The sequence below is a fragment of the Grus americana genome, chromosome 24 (genome assembly GCF_028858705.1).
Source record: "Grus americana isolate bGruAme1 chromosome 24, bGruAme1.mat, whole genome shotgun sequence".
Classification (NCBI taxonomy): Eukaryota; Metazoa; Chordata; class Aves; order Gruiformes; family Gruidae; genus Grus; species Grus americana.
Genome location: NC_072875.1, coordinates 7,650,674 through 7,665,103, shown reverse-complemented (window position 1 = coordinate 7,665,103; position 14,430 = coordinate 7,650,674). Strand labels below are relative to the sequence as shown.

The 14,430-nt window shown below is 55.7% G+C and overlaps 1 protein-coding gene across 7 annotated transcripts in view; it reads right to left on the bottom strand.

Moving 5' to 3' along the window:
* The window catches only part of KIRREL3 (kirre like nephrin family adhesion molecule 3), a 325,022-nt gene that overhangs the window by 9,321 nt on the left and 301,271 nt on the right, over positions 1–14,430 (bottom strand). For 6 of the 7 annotated variants that reach the window (XM_054803327.1, XM_054803322.1, XM_054803326.1 and 3 more), the window contains 5 exons: positions 12,902–13,028; positions 7,535–7,635; positions 7,221–7,419; positions 6,052–6,087; positions 2,879–2,986 (listed from right to left, as the gene is read on the bottom strand). In XM_054803327.1, coding sequence (XP_054659302.1) covers positions 2,879–2,986; positions 6,052–6,087; positions 7,221–7,419; positions 7,535–7,635; positions 12,902–13,028 — 571 coding nt within the window. The remainder of the gene's footprint in view (positions 1–2,878; positions 2,987–6,051; positions 6,088–7,220; positions 7,420–7,534; positions 7,636–12,901; positions 13,029–14,430) is intronic. The other variant, XM_054803325.1, reaches the window with a different exon arrangement.

The following is a 14,430-nucleotide window of genomic DNA, read 5'->3' as shown; positions in this document are numbered from 1 at the left end:
ATTTTAACTCCTTCGGGAGCTTGGTTGGTCTCTGCCGTACCCACAGTGCTATTAACAGGGTCTGGGCTGCAGCAGGACTGCTCAAAGAGATGGTGGGTTGTTTGTCCAGACCGCTGATCTACAGCATCTGCTTGTGAAATCCCGCTCCCGAGGGATGTGACAGCTCTTTGCTGGTGCGGGGAAGCCCCTGAGAAAAGCCTTCCCCGGGTTTGGGGGGCAGCTGCACGTGGAAAAGCCCAAGCAACGAACAAAGATGCAGCCAGGGCTTTGGGAAGGACAAAAATCATCCCTGGCTGCTGCTCCAAGCAGCCTGTTTTCATGCAGGGCAGAGAGAAACATTTCTGGAGAGACTCTCTGCCTCCCCTGAAGGTGTCAGGCGTGCTTTGAAGAAGTCGTTTTAGCAAAATTAAACCAAAGACACCGAGCAGCGGGAGCAGAAACGGCCAGGCGAATCCGAGATGAAAAGCAGAGGCGGATGCAAATCTGAACAGCGAGATCTAAACAGCTCCCAGCTTTGAAGCTGGGCTCCAGCCTCTGAGCTGGCTCTCGCCTCCTAGGACAGCCATGCCAACCCCTCCCGGCCCCAAAAAACCTCCGCGAACCCCTAGGCTCGTCAGATCTACCTCCAGCCGAAGGAACCGGCAGCGCCTTGCCGAGCCAGGACTGCACCCACTCAGTCCTGGACCACGCAGGAGGAGACGGCGGTTGTGGCTGTAAAACCAAACCGAACTACGCGGCCAGCGCTGGCTTGAAGCTCCATCCCTGAATTAATCCATCTCGGCGTCCCGGGCCCTCGATATCTGCAGCCTGGCTGCCACCCACAGACGTCTCCAAGTCTCAGGGTGCAAGGCAAAGGGTTTTGCTGGGAAGTTACTACTGCTCTTTCGTTTTTTTCTTGCTGGGACCACGTTCCCGATGCTGGAGCCTCCGTCTTTAATCACAAGGAGAAGTTAATTACTGTCTTGCACATCCTCTCCCAGGAGCATTCCCCCTTAAATAACTTTGGGCCGTTAAGTCACCAAAGATACAACAACAGATGTGCAGAAAAGTCTTTTTTTTTTCTCTTTTCCAGAGCCTCCAGGCTCGATGTCTGCAACCGGTACATTTTTTTGCTGCATGTCACCAAAGCAAGGCCAGGAATTGCCTCCCCCGGTGCCATTAGTTGCGGCCGGTGGCTGGTTGCAGCCACCAGGAGATGCCTCCTCCAGAGTTCCTGCGGGTCACCTTGTCCCCTCTGCTGGGAGCCGTGCGGAGCCGTCCCCGCAGCCTGCCGGCAGGTTTTGTTTGCAGGTTGTTGTTTTAAATGATGCAACAATGCTCTGGTATTTGTCTTGGGAGAGGAATCTGCAGTCATCCTGGTAGGAAACGAGTCCCTCTCCTGACATCCAAATGTTCTGCTGGCTCCATCACTCCTGAGCTGATCTCTGTAATACCTCTGATGTCATACCACTAACCATGATGAAAGTCCTTTCCTCACCTTCTCAGCCTGGTGTTTCTACCTCCCTAATGCTCACTTGCTGCTGGTTTAGCTGCTGATGCTCCCAATTTCCCCCCAAAACCAAGGAGGGACCCTGTTTTAGCAGCTCCTGGCACCACGTCTTTGACCTGTTGTCACGGCATTACTGTTGAATTGTACGTCCTGTAAAGAACCCCGCACCATCTGGTTATGTCAAATGAGAGGAAAACAACGAAGCACACGCTCTCCCCTGCTCCGAATGACACGGCGTGGGGAAAGCGTGGCTGACTGTGACCGAGCATTGGCCCGCTCACACGGCTTGGCTTCCTCCAGGAGCTTGAGTCGCCGCTGAATGATCTCCATAACATCCAACTGGCTTGGTCTCGGGGCCTGTCCGTCAGGAATCCTCCCCCCCAAGCAAGATTAATGACTGCCCCTCATGTAATTTGTTAATACTTACTAATGGAGGCTGCAAGAGTTCAAAAAAACCGGGATAAACCAGGGAGAGGCATCACTATCGCTCGTAAAATTAAACACATTTCTGCCGCGGGAGGCCGTGCGTTCATACCCAAATCCAGGAGGAACCTGGTGTCTTTGATTGCTTTGCAAATGATCAAGAGAGGGAAAAATAAAAAGAAAAGAAAATAACTGGGTTTTCTGGCACGTGAACACAGAGAACTTGGCATCCCGGCATCCGTACCACGCGTCTCCCGAGCCGGGAGCACCATCGAGTGTCTCCTCTTCTCCCCGGTGGCCTGAGATGCTCCAGACGATCACGCTCTTCTCCCTCCTGGTTTGATGCCTTTTCATTTAGCCAACAATCCTCCTTTAATTTCCCGGTGTCTTTTTAATGAGGCAACACGATGCCACGCTGTTTACCCCTCCTTCTCTTCCACCTGCGTCTCTAATGTCGCTTTAACTTGTATTCCCACCACAGCCAGGCTTCAAAACCCACGTGTCTCATGTAAAACCCCTCGACTGGCTGTAATTTCCCACTAGGAAACACACATTTTATGTCGAGAAAAACGGAATTAAACCAGAAGCAGAACAGAGGGCACAAACCGAGGAGGGTTTTTGGCACGGTGAGGATGCTTCTCCCTCTTGGACACCAGATTTCTCCAAGGGAGGGATGAGGAGCAGTCCTTTTGCCCCCAGGACACCCCTCCCGAGCTGCCTGTGCTGCTAACGGGGCTTAACGTTTACCTGGGCATATTTTTCCACGTGCTCCGAAACTCTTTCCTTTTCCCGCAGGGCTACCGTTAGCAGCCGAACATTTGGTAGACCAACACGAGGAGCGGATCGCACCAGCACACAGTAAATTCGGCTTCTAATTTCTTTGTGACCCACTCTATTCGCCCCCCACCAAGGTTTTAGCCCCAGCCCTGCCCGAAGGGATGCAGCGGGGCCGGGCGAGACACTTACTCCTCTGGGAACGGGCGCAGCAGAAGGCGACGATGGTGGCCATCAACACCAGGAATGCCACGCCGGCCCCCACGGCCACTCCGATGATCACCGCCATCGGCACTGACTCTGCAAGAGGAAGGAGAGGGAGCATGAAGCCGGGATGAAGGCTGGAGATGTGGCTTTTCCCCAAGGGACCCACCCCCGGCTACTGGAAAGCGGCTCGGTGATAAGCCTGGGGAGGGTTTTGGGGCCAAATGGACCTCCTTCCCTGCTCCCTCGTCCCTGCGTGGGTGACGCTGGCACAGGCTGCCTGTGGGACGCTGGTGTGCGCTGCGACTCGTGCAAGCCCTGATCTCTCTGTGCCTCAGTTTCCCCTGGGAGGAAGCCAGAAGAGCAGGTTCACAACTGCTCTCGATAGCGCCCTGCGGGTTAATGAGTGAGTATCTCTAAAGGATGAAAAGTGCAAAAGAAGACGACGTGTTAATATTATCAAGAAAGAGAAATGGCATCGGAGCAGGCTGGGAGAGAGGTTAGAGCCGGGATGGAGGGATGGGGTCGGGCACGGAGCCTGCCTGCCAGAGGCGCAGCTCGGCTGTCTCAGCAGGCGCTGGTAAGTATATATGGATGAATTAACCCAAGAGCCATCATTCACAGCCCCTGCCTGCTTTATATCCCAATCTCCTGCCTTCCCCCTTGCCTTATCGACTCTGTCTTCCTTCCCCGAACCCCCGAGGGTGCTCCGAGGACTGGGACAGGAGGGATGGCCTGGGCTGGGGTTGAGCAGTGGTGGTGGGCGAGGGCTGCGCGGTGGGGACGTGCAGGCAGGGGGCTGCGGGAGGCAGCTCGGGGGAGCGGAGCTTGCTGCAGAGCAGGGGTTACGTGCTCGCATCCTTCTGTCTACAATAACTTTGTAGTTGGGTTCCCGGTGGGGATTGCAGACCACGGCTCAGCCGGCAAAGCTGATTTATTTGCGCGGATCCAGGCAGCGGCTTGCGAGGTGTGGGGAGGGTGGAATCTGGAATCGCGTTTACGGTGACAGGGTCAGATTCGCAGCCCAAGAGCCTTGTTATCTCCCTGCTGGGTTCCTCCGGTCCCTCAAAGCACAGCTCCTGCTTCAGGGCGAGCCTTGGGTTGGTGCCTGCTCTCTGGGGCATTGCCGGGCAGCGACGGGCAGCACCCCCACTCGCAGGACCCCGAAGCCGTGGGTACCGCAAGTTGCCTTCCTTGGCGGGGATGGTAAACCGCATCCTGAAGACCCTCTCCCCAAAAGCAGCAGGTATCTATAGGTCCCCACTCCTGTTCTTTCTAAGCACCCCACAGGCTCTCGTGAACCCACAGCGGGCCAAAAGAGGGGTAACCCTTTCCAGGCTACGCCAGGTGAGTGTGTCCTCACGGCTTTCCTGCACATCTCCAACGCATGTTTTCTCCTTGGGGCCCCCGCCTTGGAAATGGATGGGATAAATTTAGGGAAAAATGGATGCGGAGAGGCGGTCCTTTTTCCTCCTCGCCTGTGCAGGTGGGGAACAGGAACGCTGCTGGCCCACCAGTAATCTAGCTGAGAAGCAAAGCCCGGCAGCCTCATGGCTGCCACTCGACTGGGTGATAAAGAAACCATTTCTCAGGCTCCACTGGTGTGGGACTGGTGGTGACCACGAATTTCATCCTGGACCTGAGATCACAGATCCTGCCTGTGCCTTTTAGTCTTCCTAAGGGGCACACCTCCTTACTGGTGGGACTGGGAGGAGTCCTAATTCCACCAGCAGCTTTCCCGTGTAGCCAGCAAAGGGTTTCTTCAGTGTTATCCAATCCCGGCTGGGGCAGGGGAGTTACAAAACTCATGGTACCCTTTAGCAGTGGCCATGGGGCCTCATGGGTCCTGAGCCCTACTTTGGGAACTGCAGGGGGATAAAAAAATGCTGCTGGTTGAGTTTAGCTCTTCTGCTCACACTTGATCTAAAAAGAGCCTTTAATCTTCCCCGCTTAGCTTGTCGTTGCAAGTGATTCGGTTGGTGGTTTATGCTGATGCTTTTCTGGCTTGCTCAGGAATTTTTGAGCTGGGCCACTGGTGATACGACTCACGGAGCACCGAGTAGACCACCAAATCTGCCGAGAGTGCTCACCACCACCGTACAGGAATTCCCCTGGGGCCCCCGATGAAAAGGCAAGTGCCCTTGAGCGCTGCAGCCTCAAGCTGCACGGAGGAGCTCATCCTAAAACCGGCATCTTCGCACACCAGATGAACCACAGCAAGAAGAAACTGGGAATTTTTTTTTTTCTCCAGGTAGTCTGAGGCCACCTGCTAGGCAGGGCTCCTAACTCATTGTGGGATTTTTTTTGGCTGTCCCAAGGGAATATGGAGCGAAAGGGTGAAGAGATGGGAGCCTGGGGTCCCTGGGAGTGCTTGCTGGCTCTCAGCTTTGGGGCAGTGGGATCTGCGATGCAGAGCTGAGTGAGAAGCAGGCAGCGATGGTGAATGATGCTGCTTGAAGGTGATGGAGAATCATGCAGGGAACGGGGTGGGGAATGTGGCCGGGGCTCTCCTGGGCTGCAATAAAAGGTGAAAGCAAAGGGACACAGTGACAGGGACCAGCAGCTGGGATGGTAAACAGCGTCCCGAAGACAAGGGAGAGCTGAGGAGGAGCAGTTTTCTGGCTACACGCTCCCCCATGAGCCCCGCTCTGGTGCAGAGGACGAGGAAGGCACAAGGGCAGCACATCCCGCAGCATCTGCCCCAACGTCCATTCAGCCCTGCTCTGGCTGCGATGGGTGCTGCCTATAGCACTCTCCCAAGATGCTGAGACAAGCCCATGTCTGCAAATGACCCTGGAAACTTGTATTACTCCCTCTTTTTGGTCCCGTAATAGCACTTAAGCGGTCCCTTTCGCAGCACTTTAAAACACGGCTGCGTAATATTATCGCCCTCTCAGTGGCTGGGGAGCGGGGGCACAGAAAGGCAGTGTCGGTTGGCAGAGCGGGTCAGTGGCAGAGCGGAGACTGGACCGCTCCAGCTTCCCAATCACTGCCCTGCAGCTTTCCTACACTCCTTCCTGCCCTGCCCTGCCCTGCCCAGCCCTGCCCGGCCCTGCCTGCCCTGCCAGAAAGCTGCCGGGCCAGGAGGAGGACGCTGGGTCCTCAGGTGTGATAATGGCTGGGGACAATTCACATTCACCGTCAGCTCATGATTTCCATACCTGCTTGAATACCAGCTCCTGATTTCATTTCCGTACCTGTTTGAAAATAAAGCAAGTGTCCACAGCCTTGCACAGCCCAAGCGCACACGTCAGTCTTCCTGAGCGCTCAGCCCTCTGCTCCGCTTTCTGCTCCGAGCGCAGGGATGTCCCCATGAAGGGGACGTCCTCTGCCACCCTACAGCATCCTCAGCCACCCTACGGCGTCCCCCTGCCCAGGGCAGGGATGTCCCCTCGCATCGCCCAGCAGGGATGCTCAGACCTCGGATGCGGAGCCGGCTGTGGATGCGGATGCTGTGTTGCCGGCCCCGACCTGGCTCGGCTGCCCGGCCACCCTCCGCCGGGACCCAGGCTTGCAACCGAGCGCTCCCGCTGACTGGCAGACGACCTGGAAAAACCACTGGCTCTGTTTGCATTGGAAGAAGCCCAAGGCTAATTTTAAGGGGTTCATTTAGCTCTGATTTAATCTGGACGGCAGCCTTGCCTATAAATCACGGCTTAATGAGAACAATCCACCTGCCTGCCCTGGCATTTAATAAAATAGAAGAGAACTGGAGTCCCTCCAGGAGCCAAGCGTTCCTCACAAAAGCCGTCTCCCTCCCTTGCTCTGGAGAGCCCCGAGAGTGGAAATCCCCCGGCCATCCCCTGAGAGTTGCTCGAGGTGCCTTCGAGGCTGGATGGCTAAGCCCAGCCCTGCAAAACACGTGCCGGCGTCGTGGCCGGTGGCCGGGGTGGAGGGTTGCCACCAGCCCAAACGCTTCCTCCCGCTCGCTCCTGTCACCGGGACCGTTTCTCTCAGGCTCTAAGTGATCCTCCAGCCTGCGGCAGTGGCATCACCTTGTGCTGTGGGGCAGGGAGCGAGGGGTGCAGGATGGGCCCGGGCCCCCCAGCTTCAGCAGGACAGGCAAAATGGGGCAATACTGTATCAAGCAGAGACTCTGCAGGCGTGTCCCACCTCCTGACCCTCTGCCAGGACCAGGTACCCTCAGGATGCGATCCTACAGCTAGCACGGCTGGAGCATTTTCACCACCCTTCCCAGTTTCCTCTTTGCCATCCCAAGAGCTTTTCTGAGCATCTCCTGCCTCTCACAGCATCTCCCCACTCTCACCGCCCGGCCAGGCGCTAATTCCCGCTGCCCAACAGCTCCCACCGGCTCCTCGGCGACGCCCACCTTGCTCTTTGAGCCGGATGATCTCCGTGTCGGAGCCGAAGCTGTTCCAAGCGGTGCAGTTGTAAATGGTTTGGAAATCGGCCCGGACGATGTTGCTGATGGTCAGCGTGGAGATAACACCCTCGTCCGTGCTGACCGTCTCCACCGTGTAGCGCCCGGAGGTCCCAGACTCCAGGACGTTCTCCTTCCAGGACCAAGCCTGCCAAGCAAGAGAGGGGTCAGCTTGGGGCAGGTTTGCCCACCGTAGGGCACCCTAAGTTGTGCAAGACACCCACCGTGCCCCGGGAGGTGCTGCCCCATGGGATGCTACTCACAATTCGGTCTGGCGGTGGGGTGCTGCGGATGAAGCACTTGATCTGCCCTTTCTGGCCGTGCAGGGCGTGCTGCGTCTGGGTGCTGGAGATGATGGGTGGCCCTGCAAGAGAGAGGAGAGGGCTGCTGGCGTCTCACATGGGTGGCTGCAAGGCAAGGCACTGGTGGCAATGCAGCGGGGTGTTAGCAGGGTCACGGAGGGACATCAGAGTCCCCTCGCCTCCTGTGACGCAGGACACGGAGCGGGGGCTTTGCTGTAAGGCTCTGCTGGTGTTCTGCAAAGCCCGCACAAAGCACCAGGGTCTCCCCATCTGCTCCCACATCCCTGGCGTTGGACGGTGATTAAATCACCCCACGGAAACCTCCTTGGTGAACCCGGCCTCTGAGCAGGGCTGTTTGCTCCAGAAGCCAAGCAAGAGCCCAGCTCACCTGGCGTTCCCCTTCTGCGCTCTCTGGGATTTGTTAAGCAAGCGTTCCACTAAGGAAGTGGGCAGAAGGAGACAGTGACGGGCAGCTGCTACCTGCAAGCTCCCACCAGTGACCTGCAATCAGCCTGCCCAACGCGGTGGAGAAACTTCTGCTGGAAAAAAGCTTGGGAGCCATCAGCTGGGGGCTTTCTTACACCATGTGGAAGCCAAAGGAGCCCAGCGTGGCTAGCAAAGGCTCTCCCTGAGCGATACGAGGCCGAACGCACCGGCTGAGCCAGCTTGTGAAGGGAAATGTCCTTGTCCTTCCTTGGTGGACATCCTGAAGGCAGGGTTGGGAAAAAAGGGGTCGGGGAGGAGAGCATGGTGGGATCAGAGTGTCTCCCACTCTTTCAACAGCCCTGCCAGGGGGCGACCTCCCCCTGCAGAGGGGATCACCCCGAGGGAGCAGCACGAGACCTGGGATCCTAATTGCTGTTTATTTGCCTCCCTAATTAAAGCAGATTTGCATTTCTGTGAGTGGCTTACTGCTGGCAGAGCAGAAACCAGCAACGAGCCGGGCTGCAGGCAGGCAGCACAGGGCAGGCAGAGCCTGGCAGATCTCCCCCTGCCCCAGCTCGGCAATTTCGGATGTTCGCTCCCGTTTTTGAGTCTGTCTTTGTCAGAAAATACAGCCTTGTCGTCACGCCCACCCATGCACACGTATGCAAAGCCGCTGCAAACACCGCGGGGCCGTGCCAAGTGGAAAAGCTGCAACAGGAGTTGCTGCAAGAGGTCAACGTGCTGCTGGGGACAACCTCAGTTGGGTCTCTGAGCCCAGGTCTGTGGGATGGTCGGAGTGGGAGAGCTTGCTGTGCTCATCCTCTCTCCCATCGCTCCATCCTTTGTGGATTTAAGGATTTTTTCCTGTTTTTTTCTTTCCCCTCCTGCAGCTGAAGTGTTCCTCTTAGAAAAGTCTCAGGGATTTGGGGTAAAGTGGGGAGAAACAGATTTGCCTGGGTATTTCTGACTGACTCTCATCCAACTCGCCCATTAATGAATTTGCAGAATGCACAAAAATGTACCAAAATGTGAAATTCTTCACTCTGGTGCTTCCATACGTACAGTTACCTATTGAAATTATCCCAGCAACACCTTTCTGCACCAAACTTTCACACTCCCCAAATAGTTCCCACCAAGATACAGCCCTATCCTTCCTTCCCTCTGATGTTCCAAGGTGAGATGGATGGAGAACCAGCTCAATGAAGCGCATTTCACTGCCCAGCGACCAGACACGCGGTTCTAGCAGCTCAGGAAATTACTGCTGAAAGCAAGCCGCCGACAAAATTGGTAATAGCAGGAGCTGTGCACGAAGGAGAAGGTCAGGACTTGCTTTGATGTCATGGTTATAGCTGTATGTTAGTGGAAACTTTTGTGCCCCTTTTTATCAGAGGGGAGAAAAAAAAAAAAAAAAAAGACATTTTGTGGTGGTTTTCTGCTTAAATACTCTTCTCCAAGATGTTCTCCCAAGACGGCAAGGTCAGCTAGCCTTGGCCTTCACTCCCCATGTCTGGTGCAAGAGCAGAACCGAGTGCAGATGGCCCTGAATGTGTGCTGGGGCTTTCTCCTCCTGGACGGGACACGCAATGGGGATCCGTTTGGTCCCGTCATCCTCCAAGGGTGGCACATGCGGGATGAGCTTCTTGGCTAGCTAAACACGTGCTAGGTGATGCTCCTGCTCGCCTGCCCGGATCACCAACGAACCCAAAGCCAACAGAGGCAAAAGCAGCGATGGGATCTGTAGGCCAGGCCTAAATAATAATAAAAAAGCCATCTTCTTTCTATTTCAAGAGTTGTACGTTACTTATAAATTCTGGAAGTGCTCCAAGACTGGGTGACGCTAGAGAAAAATGGCTTAATAATCATTAAAAGGATCATTTTCCCCAAGGAGAGTGGATTTTAAATGGCACAAATGCCAACGGCTTTGGGTTTTATTATTGCTTCAGGAGTTCAGAGTCGAAGGCTTATCATCATGATAATAGCCTATGACTAAAGACCATTTGTGAGATGAACATGCCCAGAAATAATAGCACGAAGTTGCAGCCTCTTCACATTCGGGGCCGGCGTTTGATTCTCCACCATGCTCTGGCTCCTTATGAAAGCTGCCAATCTCCGGCTTGGCATTCAGCACGAAGTGTGAGACAGCCCACAGGCAGGAAAAAGGCTTTAAACAATGTTGCTATGGATATAAATGATGGAGCTATTGGTTGCGGTTATTTTTAGCACGCCGGTGCCAATTTATTTGCGCGGTCCCGGCGGCTCGCACAAAAGAGAAGGCAGCTTGCTGACTCGGGAGCCTTGGAGGAGTGAAAGGACGGCCTTGACTTCTCCAGCCTGCTTGAGTCCGTCTGAACCTTTCCTCCCAAGCCCTCACAGCGTTGCAAACGCTTTGGCAGGAGAGTCTGGTTTAACTCCTTGCTTCCTGCAGAAACCCTGGGCTGGCTCGTGCCGCCCGGTATTGCAAGGGACCGTCCCAAGGTGACAAGCAGCGGGGAAGACGCGCTTAGTGAAGCCCTCAAAGGGGACACTGTGACATTCTCTTGATCAAACAGTGCGGCAGGTCAGCCCCTCCTGTTGCTCCCAGCTCTCCGGCGGGCTTGGCTTGCCTGTCGGAGTGAATCTCAGGCAAATTAAATGCTGAATTAGCCACCTGGGGCTGTCCAGCCCTACTAACAAACCTCTCCTTGCAGAGCAAGGCGGGCAGGGGTGGTGGTCCCTGCTCGGCAGCCCCCGCCGAGCCCGGACGATGCGTTGACAGACCGTTCTGCAGGCATTCCTGCTCTGAAGGTGATCTTGGGGTTCTTCTACTTCCGAGGTGGGAGCTTCAACCAGGCTTGTGTGCAGTCAGGAGCATCGAGAGGCTTTGGCTTGTGCGGGGGCTGTAAATCTGACTGCTGCTGATTTATCATGGCACCAACAGTTCCTCGCTTCCTTCTTGCCTCTGCTGCTCCGGCCCTGCCAAATGCTGCTCGTTTGCATAATCCTCCTTCCCATTAACGAGACTCTGAATCATATCTGCTTCCTTTCAGGCTGGCGGCCTCGCGCTCCTGCTCGGTGATGGGCTGCCAGCCCCTCACTGCAACTGCAGACCTGGCCGGCGAAGCTGCCGGTGGGGAGGGCAGCGAGACCCCATGGCAACGAGGATGTTCTCCCACCCCAGCGTCATGCTGCCACAATTTCTGGCTGTTTTGAGAGTGGATGGGCTGCTACAGGCAGGATTGCGGGCTCTGGCTGGGGTGGGTGAAAATCCCTCATGGGATGGATCCCTCATGGGATGGATCAGTCCCTTCGAAGCCCGCGTGCTCCGATCAGAGCCTATGCGGCTAGTCCAGAACAGACACTTCTAAACGCCTAATTTTACTGTGATGAATCCCAGCCCACGGAGAAAGGCACCTGATAATACCAAGACAATTGTATCACCCTCTGGATTTAAAATCACTTGAAAATATGAAGTGTTCAACTCCCCTCTCAAATTACAGTGGAAAGACTTTCAGCAGAATTCATTAGCTGGATTAGACACGCCGTGCCGTGCTCCCGGAGCTGGAGGGCTGCTCTGGCTACAGGACAGGCTGCCAAGCCCCAGCGCTTGGTGGATGGTGGACGTGGGGCTCGCCCACCTTGGTTCTCCTAGCTTGGAGGGCCAGCAGACCACCTCGACCCAGAGGTGTGGGATTCTCCCTTGGTGTAGGGTCCAACGCCCACGACGGCACGTCCCAACGTTGTCACCATGGGGTTCCACCAAACCCCGGCAGCGGATCCCGGCTCCTGGGAGATGCTCAAAGCTGAGTGGCGAACCTCACGGCACGGATTTCGTTCGCTCCCCCTCTCAGCTCTCGAGAGAGGCTTCTCCGTGCCGCACGCTGCAAACGGCCCCGAGCCTGCCGAGCGCTTTGCTCTGCGTTCAAGGCGGCCGCGTGCCTGGTAGGTGTCAGGAAAGGAGCAGGTTCTTTGTTTGTGCTAATTTGTTGCTTTGTTTTCTGTGAGCTAGTTTAATTGTAATTAAAACCCAGCAGCCGCCGGGGAAGGAGCATGCAGGCGCCGAGGAGCTGAGTCGAAGTCAAGGGAGTGGTTGGTTTTCAGTCTCCTGCTGCGTTGCCCTTGGCTTCCCTTTCCAGCATTATCTGCATTTAAAATTAACGCTTGCCGCCGCCTGTGCTGCTTCCCTGCTTATTTTCTTCTCTTTGTGACAGTGAGCAGGGACCGAAGCCTGCCAGTTTGTCATACAGGTGAGAGACAATGCAAAATTCATACTCTAGTTATACCATTTGCAGCCTGCCTTGCTCCTTCCCTTCCATATCTAGGCCAAAATTCATTATCGGCTGCTGCGGGGTCCTGGCCAGGTCATCGTGAAACTGCAGGGCTCTGGAGTGCTTCCCAGCTCCCGGGTGAGGGTCCGGGCCACATCCTGACACCGTGCTGGGTGTGGAGGAGCTCTGTAGCACTGCTGCCTCTCACGGGTATCCTCACGTGGGCTCTGAGAGAGTTATTAGGCTGCTGGTCTCGGATCCAGGCTCAATTCCCAGCTCTCTGGCTGTACAACAGAGACAACAGTGCTCTCTGACCTTGCAAGGGTTTTGCAAGATAAATCTATTAAAGATTTAAAGACGCCAGCTCCCAACTACTCAGTAAACCCCTGTTGATAATAAGGAACCAAACGGGTCTTAGATAATGATGTGGTTTTTTTTTTTTTTTTTCTTTTAACCCATGCATCTCCAGACAAATGAATGCAAAATCCAATTTACTTGTCTTGCCTGCAGGGCAGGGCCCTCCCTGCTCCACCCGTGGGTGGGATTTGCTCTGAAAGCAAATATCCGAGAGGATAACTCGGCAAGGCGAGCTGTCAGAGCGACAGGAACGAAGCAATGAGACGGCAGGACGGAACAGCAATAGGAAAGCAAGAGGTACCGTTGACGGTGAGCGTCACCTCCCGTTCCCCTGCGCCAACCCGCGGGACCACGGCTCGGCACACGTATTTCCCAGCGTCTTCCTGGCGGACAGACTTCAGGGTCAGCTTGTTCTCGTTGCTCAAAACCTGGAAGAGAGGAGAGGGTTGCTTTCAGGGGGGAGCGATGTGAAGTAGAACAAGAGAGGTGTGTTACAAGCTCCAGGGCAGCCCAGAGAAAATGAAGCAGATGAGCCCAAGGTCTTACATGGCATGGAAATATCATCACTTATTGCTGCTGACCGGGGGGGCTGCCAGGACTGACTCGGGGATTTCTCTGCTCCGCTCAGGTGAGACCCCCCTGCAGTGCTGCGTCCAGCTCGGGGGTCCCCGGCACAAGAAGGACATGGAGCTGTTGGAGCAAGGCCAGAGGAGGCCACGGAGATGATGCGAGGGCTGGAGCACCTCTGCTCTGGAGACCTCAGGCTGAGAGAGTTGGGGTGGTTCAGCCTGGAGAAGAGAAGGCTCCGGGGAGACCTTAGAGCCCCTTCCAGTCCCTACAGGGGCTCCAGGAAAGCTGGAGAGGGGCTGGTGCCAAGGGCAGGGAGTGCCAGGCCAAGGGGAATGGCCTGAAGCTGCAGGAGGGGAGATGGAGATGGGATGTGAGGCAGAAATCCTTCCCTGTGAGGGTGGGGAGGCCCTGGCACAGGGTGCCCAGAGAAGCTGTGGCTGCCCCTGGCTCCCTGGCAGTGTTGAAGGCCAGGTTGGATGGGGCTTTGGGCAAGCTGCGCTAGTGGAGGGTGTCCCTGCCCATGGCAGGGGGGGTGGAACTAGATGGGCTTTAGGTCCCTTCCCACCCAAACCAGTCTGTGATTCTATGATTTCAACCCCAGAAGTGGTGGGAGACAACCTGGAGAGCTGGCAGCCCCCTGGGAACCGGGTCTGGATAGCCAGGGACCTCTCAGCTGCTTTTGGCAAGCCCTCCCTATAGACCAGCTGCAATGTGGCTATCAGCCACGTTGCCCTCCTGCCCCGGCAGTGCAATTAGCAGCTTTACTAAACCTCGAAAATTGCTGAAGCAGAGGGATCTGGCTGAGGCTGTCAGCAAAATCCTGGCACTCGTGGTATTTAAGAAACCATGACAGGTCAAAAAGAAATAGCGGCTTTTGCAGCCATGCATTTCCATGCTGGAAACACGTCCCTGGGAGCTAATTCCTGCCCTTCCTCTCTCCCCCAGGACTCTGCAGGCTGGGGCCAGCCCATCACCTCTCCTCCTTCCAGCACCCGCTTGCTTGGTGAGCCCCCGGCTCTGCTGGCTGCTGCTCCCACAGCTGATGCCTCTGGGAGCTCGCACTCATGCAAAGCCCTGAGCAGAGGTTGGAGATGGATCTGGGTCTCCCTGTAGCAAGAAGATGGGGGTCTCACCCCTAATGTGGTGTGAGGCAGAGCCACAAAATTTCAGATCCCTTTTAAACCCACTCTTTGAGCATCGATTACAAAGATATCCATGCAAATGACGGTGCTTACTTGGCCTCACCCTCTCTTCGGTCCC